The sequence below is a fragment of the Coregonus clupeaformis genome, chromosome 19 (assembly GCF_020615455.1).
Source record: "Coregonus clupeaformis isolate EN_2021a chromosome 19, ASM2061545v1, whole genome shotgun sequence".
NCBI lineage: Eukaryota > Metazoa > Chordata > Actinopteri > Salmoniformes > Salmonidae > Coregonus > Coregonus clupeaformis.
Window position 1 is genome coordinate 27,050,446 of NC_059210.1, and position 19,729 is coordinate 27,070,174.

The 19,729-nt window shown below is 41.9% G+C and overlaps 1 protein-coding gene across 1 annotated transcript in view; it reads left to right on the forward strand.

Annotated features, from left to right (window-relative positions):
- Window positions 1-17,295, forward strand: part of LOC121531747 (transmembrane protein 117-like) — a 56,823-nt gene extending 39,528 nt beyond the window's left edge. Inside the window, exons 4-8 of the mRNA XM_041837167.1 lie at window positions 2,429-2,528; window positions 3,731-3,828; window positions 6,137-6,296; window positions 11,054-11,183; window positions 15,088-17,295. Coding sequence (XP_041693101.1) covers window positions 2,429-2,528; window positions 3,731-3,828; window positions 6,137-6,296; window positions 11,054-11,183; window positions 15,088-15,767 — 1,168 coding nt within the window. The 3' untranslated portion in view covers window positions 15,768-17,295. The remainder of the gene's footprint in view (window positions 1-2,428; window positions 2,529-3,730; window positions 3,829-6,136; window positions 6,297-11,053; window positions 11,184-15,087) is intronic.
- The last annotated feature ends 2,434 nt before the right edge of the window (window positions 17,296-19,729 follow it).

A 19,729-nucleotide genomic window follows, 5' to 3' on the forward strand; every position in this document is an offset into this window, starting at 1 on the left:
AACAATATAAATGTAATCCATTTTAAATTCAGGATGTAACACAACAAAATGTGGAAAAAGTCAATGGGTATAAATACTTTGAATACTGTATATATATTTCCACACTATGAGGTTGGAATAATACTGTGAAATTGTGAAAATGATGATTTTAAAAAATCACTATGCGGTAAACTAGTTGTTAGACCAATAAGAAAGAGAGTTCCAAACCTCTCTGCCAATAACCTAACAGCAAATTTTCAGTTTTCCCCTCCCCACTCAGACCACTTCGACAGTCCTATTTGCTTGAGAAATTGCTCTTTGCTAAGAAGCTATTTTTGTTTCTTTTTGGCTATTTTAATTGAAAACACAGTAAGGTAGTTAACTGTTACCTAGAAATGATTTGATATTGAGATAAAAACGTCTGCATTGGACCTTTAATGACAAGCTGGGGCTAGACAGCATTTCCAGGCCTATCGATTATAATATTGCGGCAGGTTAAACGACTCCCTGTGGGATCTCCTAGGCAACTGGACCGGGGCCAAGCTGCTGAGCATCGAACTAACTTAATCCAGGTATAAATCCCGATTCTAATCAAGTTTTTTTAATGTGCGGGCGAAGCAAGGTGATAAGTCACCCATGCCCCTCACATTTCCATTAATGAAGCCCTGTCATAGAGTCCTAGTGAATAGATTATTGATGCCATATAATTTATTTTATACCCTTAATACAGCTGCTTAACTGTATTTTTTAACAAACTGTCTTTGTTCATGACTTTAGAGACAGAGACTATCTATACAGGGACAAGAAAACAGGTGCTATTTGGGGTCAGTGGTTTGTAATAGATTATAGGAGACACTTGAAACAGGACAGTAGCATTTTTACTCTGTCATCACATTTAGCTTCAGAAGACGCCCGCCCAAACTACACAGAGCATGCGCAGTATAAAAAGTATGACAAAGTTATGGCTAGGAAGAAATGATACCACACCCTATCATATTTAATACAGCTGCCTAACAGTATTTTTCAAAACCAGCTCATTTTCATGACTTCAAAGAACAAGAAAACAGCAGAAGAATACAAGTGCCATTTGGTTTAGTGGTTTGTCATAGCTAATAATGGCAGTTCTGCCCTAGGTCCATCTTCAAGTCTTTATTATGCTTTGTTAATAAGTGGAATTATGTGTGAATGAGTGAGAAAAGGGAGGAGCAATTATCTCTAATTGGAAATTAATGCCTATTAGCTTTCATTTAAACCTGCCTAAGCTCTGCCTAATAGGATATAATGGGATAATCCTATACCGGTTTGAAAGAGTTGGTTAAGTGTGGTCCATTGTATTTTCATTCACAAAACCAATGTCACTGTAAACACTAATAACATATTAAATACATGCATCGGAAAGTAAAACAGGCGTGGTTGTCATTTTCCAGATGCCTCTGTCGACATAGCCTATGAAATATTTAATGGGTATTGCGTGGCAGGTCGGAAAACAGCCACGGAGCCAAACAAGGGTGAGTGGAGCTATTCACTTCAGAAATGACCCGCTGGAAAACCTACAGAGCTATATTCATGCCAGCCCATCTATTCTATTCATGAGGCATTGACCTGTGGGGGGTGGGGGAGGAGAGGGAGGCAGGGGGGGAGGAGAGGGAGGGAGGGGGGGAGGAGAGGGAGGAAGGGAGGGAGGGGGGGAGGAGAGGGAGGGAGGGAGGGAGGGAGGAGGCTCATTTGCTCCACAGCCTCTAAGACACTGCCAGGAGATCAAACTCCCTCCTTCCCACCCTCCCACCCTCCCTCACCCCCTTTTCTTCTCCTCTTTCAGGAGCGGTGGGTAGGTAGTTGATAGACAAGGCTTGTGACCCAGTTTCTCCCAGTGGAAGATGACTGAAGTCCCTGAACAAAAGCCTCCCATCCTGTCTCTACCTACAAGAGGAGATAGAGGATGGATAACTAGGACTCTAGCGAATGCATGCTATCTTTTTCCCTGCACCAAAGACCTGTGTATCAGGGATGGTGCCGGTCGCCAAGTAACAGTGTCGTTTCATGCTTTTGGATAATGCTGATTTAAATTCACCTAGACACTGGTACGAATTTGCAAAATGGAAAGATAATTCATAAAAATTTGGAAGGTAGATTAGGGCCAAATGAATGGTATTGTTGAATAAATTTCACAGCAGTTCAGTGTAAATTGTTTACAACCCTGAGGGCCCCTCGAAGGTAGAGCCGCCTGCCACACACTGTTTTCACAGGGCCAGCTTGATATGGATGGGATCTGACAGTTAGCATCATGACACTTAGCAGCCGCAGTGCCCATTTTCTGTTTCTCCTATTTTCTGTTGACTCTCTTCCATTTCCTCCCTACCTCCTCTACCTCTCTCTTATCCTCTCCTTTCCTTTTCTGCCCCTGTCTCTCTCTCTCGCTTACTCCCCCTCTCTCTCTCTCTCTTTCTAGGCCTCACATGGTGACAGAGTACATGGGTATCAGGAACGAGAGCTTCATGAAGATTGCAGCAGTGGGGACATGGATGGGGGACTTTGTGACTGCGTGGATGGTGAGACAACAACCATTTGTAGCCTGTAGTAGCCCAACACTGATTAGCAGCAACTAGAATGTAAGCACAAAGACAGTGGAATGTGTCTTTATACCCTTAGCACCAGGAACAGAACAGAGACAGTGCGAGGTCACAGGAAACGCAGAGAAACATAGCGGTTTAGAGTAGAGGAGAGACAGTGAGGGGTGCCTCTACACCAGCCCATCCCTGTTCATTTGTCAACATAAAGAGAGGATAGAGCTCCGCTGGGATCTGGGATTGGACTGCCTGTGGTGGAAGAGAAAGGAGTTTGACACAACACCAACGGGGAGAAAACTTGACAAGCTTCCTCAGAGTTTCCATTAGTATTCTACTGTACACACTGCAGAGAGAGGGAGGAGATATGGAGGAGAGAGAGAGGGGGATAGAGGGAGAGAGAGGGGGAGGGAAGAGAGAGGGGATATAGAGGGGTAAGAGAGAGTTAGAGCAAGGACAGGCAAGGCAAACTGCTGAATCCAGACATTACTCTCTAGGTTTTTACATTCGATTAATTCAACGAAGCACTTTCAAGACGACCTCTGTGTGTCTCCTTCTCCTCGACAGAACAGATATTTCAGAATGTGTCATCGCTAGATGAGTGAGCAGGAAATGGCTGTTTTTGCAACACTGCTCATGCCAGAAAGATTTAACTGACTTTCTCAACCAAATCCTTCTCCACTCTATCTGATAGAAGTAGATGTGGCCTATTCAAAATGCACCCTCGCCTCAATGAAGTACCTTCTCCGAAAGTCTGGATTTGCGTAATTGTGCATACAATCCTCTAAAATGTAAATTGATGTTGATCAAAGAAAATGAACTTAGATTACTTTTAATGATTGACTATATAAAATAGGAATATAAACAATGCAATACTATTTGAATTGATTATGCCATTCCATTGCAGTGTTCCATATGCAGAATGGCAAATTCTTAACCATCTATTTTGACACTGTATTCAGAATGAAATAACACAATCTCATTCCATTCCTGACGAGTGTCAGAATTCTGTGATTTAATATTTGAGCTTAATTCAGAGATCAATAAAAAAAAAATCAGGATTACTGAAAATGCCATCTCAGTTTGAGTGCAGTCTTAGTATTGGTGCTGTACTTTCAACCCACAGCATGTTAATTTATTTATCCCTCACACATATTATGTGGTAAGTTAACCTGGGTCTTTCCCAGGTTACTGACATGATGCTCCAGGACCAGCACTACCCAGACTGGGGCAAAGCTGCCAGAAGGTTCTGGAAACAAGGCAACCACAGGATAATCCTCTTCTGGTAGGTTCTGTCTCCAGTCTAATGCATACAATATGCTGCCCCTGAGCACGATCAGCGTGTGTATGTGTGTGTGTTTATCACCTGTGTGTATGCTAGGGTTCATGAGTGTGTGTGTGTATGCTAGGGTTCATGAGTATGTGTGTGTGCATTAGCATGCATACATTTATTCATGTATGGGTATTCAGACAAAGCCCTGTGTGGATGGGAGGTGTGAAGGGAAGGGAAAGGGGATATCTAGTCAGTTTTACAACTGAATTCATTTAACCGAAATGTGTCTTCTGCATTTAACCCAACCCCTCTGAATCAGAGAGGTGCGAGGGGCTGCCTTAATCGACGTCCACGTCATCGGCGGCCGGGTAGCAGTTGTTGTTGGAGGTTAACTGCCTTGCTGAAGGGCAGAACACACATTTTTCCACCTTGCCGGCTCGGGGACTCGAACCAGCGAAAATTAGGTTACTGGCCCAACGCTCTTAACCGCTAGGGGTTACACACAGTTACACACAGAGTCAATAGGCCTGTTAATCTTCCTCTGCTCAGTGTCGGCACATTTAATGAGAAGAACAGGCAGAGGAAATCAATGGACACAGCAAGCTCACAGGGCCAGCTATACCCCTGCCTTTACAAACACACATACATACATACACACACACACACACACACACACACACACACACACACACCTGTCTTTACCTCACTGAGCCAGAGCAAGGGCTATGACCCGATCAAGCTGTTACACTGTGTCCAATAATGCTCAACCCCAAGGGAGCGATCAATGGCCAAGATATATCACACAGTCACTCCACCAGGTCAGCATGAATGTTGTTCGCTACTGCCAGTTAAACATTACAGGTTGATGCCCTTTTCTATTAACCTAATGCTGTAGTGGTTATTGAACAGGACAGAGGACACTATGGTCATTTCAGGGTCAGGGATATTTTAGCTTATGTTATGTAGAAACATGAACACTGTTGAAGGAGTGTGGTATTGTCTGAGTGGTTCGATATGAAGTGTTTATTTCCAAAACGCTATATCCACCAATTTTTCACATTTATGTTTTTTGTCCGAAATGATTTCTTATGGGTACCTTCATGTGTGTAAAATATTACTGTTGTCAGATTTTTAATTAATAGATTTTAGATGTGTATGATTATTTATTTATTTTTGCAAAATGCTATCCATTGTTTAGCTGGAATGGAATGTTCGTATCCTGTATATTTGACTGTGATATGTGGTTGTCTCACCTAGCTATCTTAAGATGAATGCACTTACTGTAAGTCGCTCTGGATGAGAGCCTCTGCTAAATGTTTTACATACAGATCTCATATTACTGTATTTAATTATTAAAATATATATACAGTATAGATGTCACAAATGTATCATTTGTACATTTCTTTATAAAAAATGTAGTTATTTGTTACATTTGACTGCAGTACTACTTATTTCTCTGATTATTTGTCGCTCTGAAATCAAACCATCAAGTGATAGATTTTAAACAAATACATGTCTGTCATTGAACAACCCCATGCCATGATTAGATAGTGAAAAACATATAAAGTTTGGGAATGAAACTCTTCATATGTATAAATGACTAATACATTGAAGTTCAAAGCCACACTCTTCAATTGATTGTTCCTCTATTAGGATGCAAGGGAGTTACCTATAGTCTCCATGGCTACTCTGGAAGCCTTTGTCTTATTGATGGATGCCCCCAGTCTGACTGTCACAATCAATTTGTACTCTGACGAGCCATCATCTCAAATACTGAGGAGAAAGTATGATTGATGAATATGTTGAGGAATGTATCTTGACATTATGCAGCAATTAATCTTGGTAAATCACAATAACAGTGCTGAAAATAATCCACTTTAGAATTGAAAAAACCAAACTGTGTCTCATAACATTTGAAACATGTTATGGCTTGGCGCTAGCTATCTGCAATGCAGCCAGTTACCATGGGGATGGAACAACCCACACAACACCAACGTAATAATTGAATGACTGAATGACATTGAAACAAGTACAAAGAAGAGCAAAATATAGTTTGCTAAATCCAAAGTCAATAACACACAGATAAACATCAAATTATACCTAAGAGAATTAGTAACCAACATCAATATTTACATACACCTATGATGAGGTCCTCTTATTATTGTATTGTTGTTATGTACTTTAGAGGAATGAGCAGAAGACACATTTTCGTTGTCTGCCGTAACAAATGGACAAAAATAAAATGGTAATTAGTAAATCTGTGGAGTTACCCAGGTGACTAACAGGAAACTAATGCAATTCTACTTCCTCACTCCTCCAGGACGGTCCTGATCACTCTGACGTCGGTGGTGTTGCTGGTCATCAGTACTGACTGGATCAGCTGGGACAACCTGAACCGCGGCTTTCTGCCTAGCGACGAGGTCTCCAGGGCCTTCCTGGCTTCCTTCATCCTGGTCTTTGACCTGCTCATTGTCATGCAGGTAGGGGCTCCCCCATGGCCAATTAAAAACTAGCTGGGCTCCATTACTCTCCCCTTCTTTTTTTTCCTCTATATCTCCCGTTCCTCACCCCTCCCTCAGTCACAGGGGCACTGCGGCACTGGGTTGAGAGGGGGAGAGAGGGAGACGTTTGATCAGTCAGAGCCTGCATGACTACACACCCACTGCTGCTTCTGAGTTCTATCTACCCCTCATCTCCTCATCCACCCAGCCATCCCTCTATCCAGCCATCCCTCCCTGCATCCGGCCACGCTTCAGCCAAGGACTTACCACTGCTCTCCTCTTCTGTGAACCCAGGCCTTTTTAATGATGACTCATAACATTTTATGTTTTCTTTCCTTTTTTCCACTAAATGTCCTCCATCCCTCCATCCCACAGGAGCCTATACATCAATAAAGTGTTTGTCAGTGGCAAACTCATGAATATGCAAATGTATTTGTCTGGGTAGAAAATGCATAGCAGTGTTTCAAGGAGAGAAGGCTTTCAACACAGTAGCCTCAAGCCAAATACAGACTGGGTGGTTTGGAACGCAAGCCTAATTCAGTCAGGCTTCTGCTTATGTTTATTGGATATATTTCATCCGCTTTCTTATTGCTTAAAGGATTATGTAGTCTAATATTTAGTATCCCTTAATTGTCTGTTTCCAAATGTTTTATGTAATACATAATTACTAGCTTCTCATGGATGACTGTACAGCGTTATTGTGTAGTAAATACGTCAGTCTCTCTTACTCTACAGAGTCGACACCTGTGGTTATGGCACAATTCTTGTTTTTACAGGGCTATGATGATTAGTAAACAATGATATATCTGTAGCATACAATAATTTACTAAATTGTATTACTGTTAATCGCTATTTCCTGTTATTGCTCACCTCAGTCATTCACTTGATATATTTAAATAATGTATTACATAGTCAACTGTTGAATTACTTATTTTTGATTAACATGTCCGTTTTTTCCATTGTTTCAAGTTTTGTCTTTGCATGGGCCTCATTGCTTTTCACTGGGGTCCCATCTCTTCTCAGAAACAGGCTAATGCATAGTGACCAGTTTATTCCGCCTGCTGTCAGTTGGAGCTCCCATCTCCTGCCTCAGACATCATCCCATATGACTACAGAAGTCTCCATGTTGTGACATCCTCATTTGACTCCCTAGCCCCAGCCAGTACCCAATTACTCACCAATCACATCACTCCTGTTTTCCCCCACTGGGCTGTATTTCACACTCATTCAGATGCCTTTGTTTATGAAAGCTAGCCCCCTCTCATTTTCTGCGCTGTGTACAACAAGCACGTTTACTATGGTTATTTATTATTTCAATAAGTCCCCGCCGTAAGTGCTCACATGGACCTGAGGCCTGCTGTCAATGCACTCTACTGTGGCATAGTCAATAAAAAACCCTCAACTCCTCCTTCCGCGACTCCGACCCACGGCATTCCAAATGGCTTCATTCACCTTCATGTGGGCGTGTTGTGGCTGGTAGTTAATCTCTCACCTCCATGAGAAAAGACTGAGGTTTTATTCCCAAAGTAATTAACAGACACAATTAACGGGCTGGATTGACCTCCCAGTTGATGGAGATTTGTGAGGCTTTCATTTTATTTGGGTATTTGATAGTCTAGTATATTCTTCTGTTTTTTTCCAGGTGTGTGTGTAACTTAAAGACTTAAAGACTTATTGACTGTGTGTGTGTGTGTGTGTGTGCATGCTCACTGTTGATGTCCTAGAGACTTATTATTTCATGTGAGGGGGCACATTGCTTAAATGTCATGCTTATTAGTGGAACTGTATCAGGAAACGAAGTATAGTTGAGTAAGTGGAAGGCCTAATTAATATCTAGGGGGGAATATCTATCTTCAGATCCTCACATATGAAAATGTATTCAATTTGTAAGTATTGAAAATGGCTGCTGTTAAATAACTATCACTGTAAAAAAGAACACCCACAAATCTAGTTGTTTCAACAAAATATTATTAAGTAACTGGTTCCACAGCCTTTTTTTGTTTACTCAACTTTTTGGTCCAAGTGTTACCTGAACAAACAAAAAATGTGTTGCCCAAACTTTGGCAAAAATTCAGTCAATTTAAAATGTGTTTGCTTAAGTTGTCTCATATGTTCATTCAACTAGAAATTATTATTTGTGCATCTTAACTAAAAAGGCTGTGCAACTGGTTACACACACACAACCAGTGCTTTTAACATACAATGTTTTCAATATTTGACACATGTTGACATACATGATTACATTCTGCATGTTAATTTATACAGTAATTTATTATTCAACATGTCCTCACCTGGGATTTGAACTTGGCATTCCAATCTTCCTGCTACACCACAATGTCTGTGCAATTATCAGTTAGTCTGACTAAAAGGCTATGGAACCAGTTAATTAAGAATATTTAGTTTAAACAACTCCATTTTGTTTTTCAGTGTAGGCTATACTGTCATAATCGGAGAAAATGCTGCTATTCTTAAAAAGATAGCAAGATCTGTGTGTGTCTTTGGGTTATCTCATCCTACTATTATATTATATTATATTATTATATTATTATTATTATATTATTATCTAAGACGTACAGCATGCCTCTGTCTGTTCAACACACATACAGTGGGGGGAAAAAGTATTTAGTCAGCCACCAATTGTGCAAGTTCTCCCACTTAAAAAGATGAGAGAGGCCTGTAATTTTCATCATAGGTACACGTCAAATATGACAGAAATTGAGATTTTTTTTCTCCAGAAAATCACATTGTAGGATTTTTAATGAATTTATTTGCAAATTATGGTGGAAAATAAGTATTTGGTCACCTACAAACAAGCAAGATTTCTGGCTCTCACAGACCTGTAACTTCTTCTTTAAGAGGCTCCTCTGTCCTCCACTCGTTACCTGTATTAATGGCACCTGTTTGAACTTGTTATCAGTATAAAAGACACCTGTCCACAACCTCAAACAGTCACACTCCAAACTCCACTATGGCCAAGACCAAAGAGCTGTCAATAGGTAAGCAGCTTGGTTTGAAGAAATCAACTGTGGGAGCAATTATTAGGAAATGGAAGACATACAAGACCACTGATAATCTCCCTCGATCTGGGGCTCCACGCAAGATCTCACCCCGTGGGGTCAAAATGATCACTAGAACGGTGAGCAAAAATCCCAGAACCACACGGGGGACCTAGTGAATGACCTGCAGAGAGCTGGGACCAAAGTAACAAAGCCTACCATCAGTAACACACTACGCCGCCAGGGACTCAAATCCTGCAGTGCCAGACGTGTCCCCCTGCTTAAGCCAGTACATGTCCAGGCCCGTCTGAAGTTTGCTAGAGTGCATTTGGATGATCCAGAAGAGGATTGGGAGAATGTCATATGGTCAGATGAAACCAAAATAGAACTTTTTGGTAAAAACTCAACACGTCGTGTTTGGAGGACAAAGAATGCTGAGTTGCATCCAAAGAACACCATACCTACTGTGAAGCATGGGGGTGGAAACATCATGCTTTGGGGCTGTTTTTCTGCAAAGGGACCAGGACGACTGATCCGTGTAAAGGAAAGAATGAATGGGGCCATGTATGGTGAGATTTTGAGTGAAAACCTCCTTCCATCAGCAAGGGCATTGAAGATGAAACATGGCTGGGTCTTTCAGCATGACAATGATCCCAAACACACCGCCCAGGCAACGAAGGAGTGGCTTCGTAAGAAGCATTTCAAGGTCCTGGAGTGGCCTAGCCAGTCTCCAGATCTCAACCCCATAGAAAATCTTTGGAGGGAGTTGAAAGTCTGTGTTGCCCAGCAACAGCCCCAAAACATCACTGCTCTAGAGGAGATCTGCATGAAGGAATGGGCCAAAATACCAGCAACAGTGTGTGAAAACCTTGTGAAGACTTACAGAAAACGTTTGACCTGTGTCATTGCCAACAAACGGTATATAACAAAGTATTGAGAAACTTTTGTTATTGACCAAATACTTATTTTCCACCATAATTTGCAAATAAATTCATTAAAAATCCTACAATGTGATTTTCTGGATTTTTTTCTTCTCATTTTGTCTGTCATAGTTGACGTGTACCTATGATGAAAATGACAGGCCTCTCTCATCTTTTTAATTGGGAGTACTTGCACAATTGGTGGCTGACTAAATACTTTTTTTCCCCACTGTACGTATTCTTCCCAGACGTTATCTTCGGGTTATTTCAGACTATGTTTCAAGATCTTACATTGTTGAGTCTGTATTGACTTTTCCCAAGCAAGGACTAAGGAGGCACAGAGGGCACCTTATAGACGTCTGTATTGAGTGGTTTGTGATGTGTTTTGACATGAGGAAACCCCAATGCACATAGGCACAGTACAGGGTCCTGTAAACACACACTGTGCACTGCAGCTCACAGTTAGGCTTTTGACCTCTTTGGTACCTTACCCGTCAATGGACAACTCCCCTGAATCCCTAGCTAGTATCATGAAAAGAAATCCCTGTTGTTCACTTTGGAACATGATGTATTGTTGTCTTTGATTTTATGCTTGGTCTTACATGATGTGTTGTTTACTTCAGTAAAAGCTCTCACTATGAAAGACTTCTGATCAGATAGACTCCTGGGATGGTTGTTGAAAATGAGCGTGAGCTATACACACTATGTTGCAACGCATTGGATGATTGTGTATGCCATGTGTTCATGTGTTTGTACCTGTCCCTATTCAGATAAACCATACATAGAATATAGTCTGATGGGATGATGTATGTGTTTTCAGGACTGGGAGTTCCCTCAGTTCATGGGCGACCTTGATATGAACCTGCCTGGCATGTCCACCACACAACTCAAGTTCAAACTTCCTGTCTGCAAGAGCATCTTCAAAGAGGAGTACCACATCCATATCACAGGTACGGACATTAACAAGCAACATGTATCACATATAAAACATACTATTTAGATGGTATAGAGGGATACCACTTATTTCAATATATTCGCACTCCATCTGACCAGCTGTGATGGAGAAATGTTGATGGTTGCACCATGACACTGGCCTAAGATGAATAGAGATCAGATACACCTGTTGTAACGTGTCTTCTTCATCCTACTAGCAGTGCTTGTTTCTGACATCATCTTCCCCCCTGGACCTATAGCACCCCTGCTGCGGCAGACGCACCAAATGTTATTTGTCATATGCTTAATAAACAACAGGTGTGGACTAACAGTGAAATGCTTACTTACGGATCCTTCCCAACAATGCAGAGAGAAAGAAAATAGAGAAATAATAGAAAAGTAAAACACGTAATAATAAAAATAATAATAGATAGACAATTAGTAACGATAACTTGGCTATATACAAGGGGTACCAGTACCGAGTCGATGTGCAGGAGTATGAGGTAATTGAGGTATATATGTACATATACAGTGGGGGAAAAAAGTATTTAGTCAGCCACCAATTGTGCAAGTTCTCCCACTTAAAAAGATGAGAGAGGCCTGTAATTTTCATCATAGGTACACGTCAACTATGACAGACAAAATGAGGGGAAAAAAATCCAGAAAATCACATTGTAGGATTTTTTATGAATTTATTAGCAAATTATGGTGGAAAATAAGTATTTGGTGAATAACAAAAGTTTCTCAATACTTTGTTATATACCCTTTGTTGGCAATGACACAGGTCAAACGTTTTCTGTAAGTCTTCACAAGGTTTTCACACACTGTTGCTGGTATTTTGGCCCATTCCTCCATGCAGATTTCCTCTAGAGCAGTGATGTTTTGGGGCTGTCGCTGGGCAACACAGACTTTCAACTCCCCTCCAAAGATTTTCTATGGGGTTGAGATCTGGAGACTGGCTAGGCCACTCCAGGACCTTGAAATGCTTCTTACGAAGCCACTCCTTCGTTGCCCGGGCGGTGTGTTTGGGATCATTGTCATGCTGAAAGACCCAGCCATGTTTCATCTTCAATGCCCTTGCTGATGGAAGGAGGTTTTCACTCAAAATCTCACGATACATGGCCCCATTCATTCTTTCCTTTACACGGATCAGTCGTCCTGGTCCCTTTGCAGAAAAACAGCCCCAAAGCATGATGTTTCCACCCCCATGCTTCACAGTAGGTATGGTGTTCTTTGGATGCAACTCAGCATTCTTTGTCCTCCAAACACGACGAGTTGAGTTTTTACCAAAAAGTTCTATTTTGGTTTCATCTGACCATATGACATTCTCCCAATCCTCTTCTGGATCATCCAAATGCACTCTAGCAAACTTCAGACGGGCCTGGACATGTACTGGCTTAAGCAGGGGGACACGTCTTGCACTGCAGGATTTGAGTCCCTGGCGGCGTAGTGTGTTACTGATGGTAGGCTTTGTTACTTTGGTCCCAGCTCTCTGCAGGTCATTCACTAGGTCCCCCCGTGTGGTTCTGGGATTTTTGCTCACCGTTCTTGTGATCATTTTGACCCCACGGGGTGAGATCTTGCGTGGAGCCCCAGATCGAGGGAGATTATCAGTGGTCTTGTATGTCTTCCATTTCCTAATAATTGCTCCCACAGTTGATTTCTTCAAACCAAGCTGCTTACCTATTGCAGATTCAGTCTTCCCAGCCTGGTGCAGATCTACAATTTTGTTTCTGGTGTCCTTTGACAGCTCTTTGGTCTTGGCCATAGTGGAGTTTGGAGTGTGACTGTTTGAGGTTGTGGACAGGTGTCTTTTATACTGATAACAAGTTCAAACAGGTGCCATTAATACAGGTAACGAGTGGAGGACAGAGGAGCCTCTTAAAGAAGAACTTACAGGTCTGTGAGAGCCAGAAATCTTGCTTGTTTGTAGGTGACCAAATACTTATTTTCCACCATAATTTGCAAATAAATTCATTAAAAATCCTACAATGTGATTTTCTGGATTTTTTTTTCTCAATTTGTCTATCATAGTTGACGTGTACTTATGATGAAAATAAAGGCCTCTCTCATCTTTTTAAGTGGGAGAACTTGCACAATTGGTGGCTGACTAAATACTTTTTTCCCCCACTGTAACTAGGAATAAAGTGACAGATAGTAAACAGTAACAGCAGCGTATGTGATGAGTCAAGTAAGTTAGTGCAAAAAGGGTCAATGCAGATAGTCTATTTGGTGAACTAACTATTTAGCAGTCTTATGGCTCGGGGCTAGAAGCTGTTTAGGGTCCTCCTGTTGGTTCCAGACTTGGTGCATTGCCATGCGGTAGCAGAACAGTCTATGACTTGGGTGGCTGGAGTCTTTGACAATTTTTAGGGCCTTCCTCTGACACCGCCTGGTAAAGAGGTCCTGGATGGCAGGGAGCTCAACCCCAGACATGTACTGGGCCGTATGCACTACCCTCTGTAGCGCCTTGCGGTCAGATGCCAAGCAGTTGCCATACCAAGCGGTGATGCAGCCAGTCAAGATGCTCTCAATGGTGCAGCTGTATAACTTTTTGAGGATCTGAGGGCCCATGCCAATCCTGTAGTCCATGATCAGCACCTTTTTCTTGCTGACGTTGAGGGAGAGGTTGTTGTCCTGGCACCACACTGCCAGGTCTCTGACCTCCTCCCTATAGATTGTCTTATCATCGTCGGTGATTAGGCCTACCACCGTCGTGTCGTCGGCAAACTTTATGATGAGGTTAGAGTCATGCGCGGCCACGCAGTCATGGTTGAGCAGGGAGTACAGGAGCACTCAAAAACATGGTGTTGCATCCTGAGCTGTAGTCAATGAACAGCATTCTCACATAGGTGTTCCTCTTGTCCAGATGGGAAAGGGCAATGTGGAGTGCAATAGAGATTGCGTCATCTGTGGATCTGTTGGGGCGGTATGTGAATTGGAGTGGGTCCAGACTGTCTGGGATGATGGTGTTGATGTGAGCCATGACCAGCCTTTCAAAGTATTTCATGGCTACTGATGTGAGTGCTACGGGGCGATAGTCATTTAGACAAGTTATCTTGGTGTTCTTGGGCACAGGGACTATGGTGGTCTGCTTAAAACATGTAGGTATTACAGACTGGGTCAGGGAGAGGTTGAAAATGTCAGTGAAGACACTTTCCAGCTGGTCAGCGCATGCTTTGAGTGCATGTCCTGGTAATCCGTCTAGCCCTGCGGCCTTTTGAATGTTAACCTGTTTAAAGGTCTTACTCACATCGGCTACGTGATCACACAGTCAAACATATTCTCAGAGAGTACACTCTTCCATTTAAACCATCACCCATGTTTCATTACGTTCCACAGCATGCTCCCAGTGACAACCATCAAGGAGGAGAGAAACTAATGTTCCCGTGCTAAATGTTAAACTGTTCAAACACTCCCTGATTTACGCTAGGTTGTTAACCCTAATGCATCACACACCCATTTAGCATTATGTTAACAGTCTTACATAATGTGATTGCTTTGACTAAAAGCTTATTAACGGTGGTGCGTCTCAGGAAAGGAAGGGAATGGTGTCACATGTACCCAGGGAATCATCAGCCTTTAGATCAGTAAACCTGGAGAGATTGCTACCATTAATGTAATGACCTCATTTCATTAAGAGTCAACGTTGGACCTGGTACCTGCAAATGTATTCTCAAATGCCTTAACATACATACTGTCTGTCTGTCTGTCTGTCTGTCTGTCTGTCTGTGTTTTGTGAATTGATTACCTTGAATGAATTAGATTCTTAAAAGCTTTATAATGTGTCCCAACAGTACAGCAATCAGTGAATGAAAGGACATGTCAAAGTCAGCTTGGGCACAATACAATATACAATTCATCTGGATTTTGCCATAAAGAAGTTACTATAACTGCCATACTGTCTCTTTCTCCCTGCAGGTAAGTGGTTCAACTATGGCATCATCTTCCTTGTGTTGATCCTGGACCTGAACATGTGGAAGAACCAGATCTTCTACAAGCCCTACGAGTACGGCCAGTACGTTGGTCCAGGGGAGAAGATCTTCACCGTGGAGGAGCCCCACACGCTGGGTGACTTCAACCGTAGCACGCTCACCTACAAGTGGCGCTCCAGCAATGTGGACCCGCTGACCAACCGCTCGTATGTCCATCGGGACATGTTCTTGCACAGCCGCTATGTGGGCGCCAGCCTGGACATCAAGTGCCTGGCCTTCATCCCCAGCCTGGCTGCCTTCGTCCTCTTCGGCTTCTTCATCTGGCTACTGGGACGTTTCCAGGACAGCGAGACCTTCCCGGAGAGCCAGGTGGACAAGACTTACGAGAGGATTAAGAGGAAGTCTCCGTCGGAGTATAGTAAGGACATGGGCGTCACGCCAGAGGAGGTGCACATCTCTATGAGCGAGACGCTCAAACGTTCCGGAACCCCCATGCTGCTGTCAGTGGACGGGCATCACTTGGCTCCACACACCGCCACCTCCACCAACTCCATCTCGCCTGTTTCCACGGAGACCCAGGAGACGCACCCCAGCATAGTCATCGACAGCGCGGAGCCGGGAGAGCCGGCGGTTTCCTTTGAAGTCAGTAAACTGTCACCGCCCTGACCTTACTTCCTTGAGGGGAAATACTGCTATACTGCTACTGTCTGCTGCTGACAGACAGACAGCCTGTAGGGAGGACAGGAGACAGAGAATAGAGAATAAGACCAAACTGAAAGACAATTTCAGTCCAGATCTTTTCAGTCTGGGTGGATATTGAACACAACACCGATTGAGTGTTCCTGGAGCAGAGGATGTAGCTACACTGGTCTCTTGGGTTCTTCTGGACTATTGGTTTTGCTACCAGTCTTTTTGTAAGACCGTGTTTTTATGATCTCTAAGCTGACACCAACACAATGACAAACAGGTTATTTTAACCTCCCTCACTGCAAAGTCGTATTGTCAACATGGTGCTATCGCTAGATTTTACGTTTTTGTAATACAAAGGTGTTTTTTCTAATCGTGACATATTTTGGTGCCTATGTGGGAGAACTACTTCTACAGTCGATCGTGACCTTGGGACTATAAGGCTCTATCTGCGCAAAGCATAGTTCTGAGATATTGAGCATCAAAGTTTTCACATCCCAGAACTCAGAACTGTTTTGTAGTGAATTCTTCTTTTATAACCCATTAAGGTCCTCACCTTAAAGGTATCTAAATTGCAGAGTATCAAAATCCTAAGACATTTGTAAATCTGTTTTTTTAGGGGGGTGCAAAACGCAGATCGAACCTTATGGTTCTGAGATGTCAATCTGGGTTCAGCCATAAGGTTCTATCTGGCACAGAATGTTACAGTTATTTCAATTTCAAAAGAAAAGTACAGTCATGTAATGATTAAATAAGGAGAATACCCTTCCTTCTTTCTAATCACATCATCAAATATATTAATTAATGTTCATCACACATTTGTTAAACTGATAGTTCGCTAAAATGACAAATACACTATATCCTACTAGCAACATTGCTAAAGCTTAGTTCTGGATGAGTAAACTGACATATTTTTCTGGTCTTTAGTTATCAATCAAATGTGGTACGTTAGTAATTTTGGTGAAATACTCCTTCCAAGGAGGTTTTCGAATTGATATAGAACAAGATAAAAACAGCAATGCATCTCCAATGGGCCTAAGGCACCTGTGTTTATTTATAAAGAGCTTAAGTGGTGGCCATTCTAATGAAAAAGGGATGAAAAAATCAAAGTAATTGCAAAAGAGGACCAGAACCTATGATGTCAATAATTGAGGACTTTGGCCTATAAGGTTCTATCTGCAAAATGTACGGTTTTGAGATAATTAGTATTTTTTAAGTCCCAGATCTCAGAACTGTTTTGTGATGTCTTCCTCTTTCATGACTCAAAAAATACATCACCTTACAAACAATAGTTTTTTATTGACAACCCAGCATTGTGTGATTGAATTGCAGATAGAACCTTATAGCACCAAGTTCAAAGGTGTTTGCGCAGATAGAACTTTCAGATTTTTCATTCTTTCCATTGTGAATGGACTTTTTCACAAATCTGACATATCTCACATGTGAAGGATCTCCTGAAGAGCAACTCTTACAGTGGGGGAAAAAAGTATTATAGTCAGCCACCAATTGTGCAAGTTCTCCCACTTAAAAAGATGAGAGAGGCCTGTAATTTTCATCATAGGTACACGTCAACTATGACAGACAAAATGAGAAAAAAAATCCAGAAAATCACATTGTAGGATTTTCTATGAATTTATTTGCAAATTATGGTGGAAAATAAGTATTTGGTCAATAACAAACGTTTCTCAATACTTTTTTATATACCCTTTGTTGGCAATGACACAGGTCAAATGTTTTCTGTAAGTCTTCACAAGGTTTTCACACACTGTTGCTGGTATTTTGGCCCATTCCTCCATGCAGATCTCCTCTAGAGCAGTGATGTTTTGGGGCTGTCGCTGGGCAACACGGACTTTCAACTCCCTCCAAAGATTTTCTATGGGGTTGAGATCTGGAGACTGGCTAGGCCACTCCAGGACCTTGAAATGCTTCTTACGAAGCCACTCCTTCGTTGCCCGGGCGGTGTGTTTGGGATCATTGTCATGCTGAAAGACCCAGCCACGTTTCATCTTCAATGCCCTTGCTGATGGAAGGAGGTTTTCACTCAAAATCTCACGATACATGGCCCCATTCATTCTTTCCTTTACACGGATCAGTCGTCCTGGTCCCTTTGCAGAAAAACAGCCCCAAAGCATGATGTTTCCACCCCCATGCTTCACAGTAGGTATGGTGTTCTTTGGATGCAACTCAGCATTCTTTGTCCTCCAAACACGACGAGTTGAGTTTTTACCAAAAAGTTCTATTTTGGTTTCATCTGACCATATGACATTCTCCCAATCCTCTTCTGGATCATCCAAATGCACTCTAGCAAACTTCAGACGGGCCTGGACATGTACTGGCTTAAGCAGGGGGACACGTCTGGCACTGCAGGATTTGAGTCCCTGGCGGCGTAGTCTGTTACTGATGGTAGGCTTTGTTACTTTGGTCCCAGCTTTCTGCAGGTCATTCACTAGGTCCCCCCGTGTGGTTCTGGGATTTTTGCTCACCGTTCTAGTGATCATTTTTACCCCACGGGGTGAGATCTTGCGTGGAGCCCCAGATCGAGGGAGATTATCAGTGGTCTTGTATGTCTTCCATTTCCTAATAATTGCTCCCACAGTTGATTTCTTCAAACCAAGCTGCTTACCTATTGCAGATTCAGTCTTCCCAGCCTGGTGCAGGTCTACAATTTTGTTTCTGGTGTCCTTTGACAGCTCTTTGGTCTTGGCCATAGTGGAGTTTGGAGTGTGACTGTTTGAGGTTGTGGACAGGTGTCTTTTATACTGATAACAAGTTCAAACAGGTGCCATTAATACAGGTAACGAGTGGAGGACAGAGGAGCCTCTTAAAGAAGAAGTTACAGGTCTGTGAGAGCCAGAAATCTTGCTTGTTTGTAGGTGACCAAATACTTATTTTCCACCATAATTTGCAAATAAATTCATAAAAAATCGTACAATGTGATTTTCCGGATTTTTTTTTCTCAATTTGTCTGTCATAGTTGACGTGTACCTATGATGAAAATTACAGGCCTCTCTCATCTTTTTAAGTGGGAGAACTTGCACAATTGGTGGCTGACTAAATACTTTTTTTCCCCACTGTATGTCAATAACTCATTTTTGACCAACATTTCTGATAGAAACCTTATAGTCCCAAGGTCTGGCGATGCATGACACTCAATAGTCATGTCTAGTTTATTGTAACACTATAATTTTACAGCTGAAGAGGTGCCTTGATAACCCACATCCACTAAAGGACGCACGTCCAACATACAGTATTATAGCTTACAGTCTATAGCTACATCAAAACAGAAGATAGTATGTGTGTCTGTCTTGTTCATTTAAGTGTTTCACTTGACTATGTTTACCCTTTCAGACTTCATGACTGATTTATCAATTCATTTGTTATCTTGATAATTCTCACATATCCCATCTTCATTTCTTATCTTGTAGTCATAGAAATGACCGGATTGCTAAACGTCATTATGATGATAATAATATGATGATTACCTATTTATTTTCTGGATGTAAGATAGCTAATAGGCATAATCTATTTTCAAATAACAAATAAAAGTCACCTCATGATCACTTATCTATCTGGTAATATACTCAAACGAATGCAAATTAATGAAAGGTCATTTGCCCTTGGCCTGGTAAATGTGCTTTTGTTATACAAGGGGAGAGAAGTTCACCAAATCTAACTGCTGCACCTAATTGCTGCATCCAAATCATATACCCCAGCAGTATACTGTATGTACCACAATTACGACCCTGGTTCAAAGCCAGTATTGGGGTCATGGTTTGGTTTGAGAAGGACACATAGAGAATGTGACCTATTTACTTACAGCTGACAAGCAAAATATAGTGGGAGTTTTTATCAGTTGTGAAAGTTGTTATATCACATACGTTAAGTGTGTGACTACTGTATACCAATGCTTTTCTAACAATGCCTTGTGTGTGTGCGTGTGC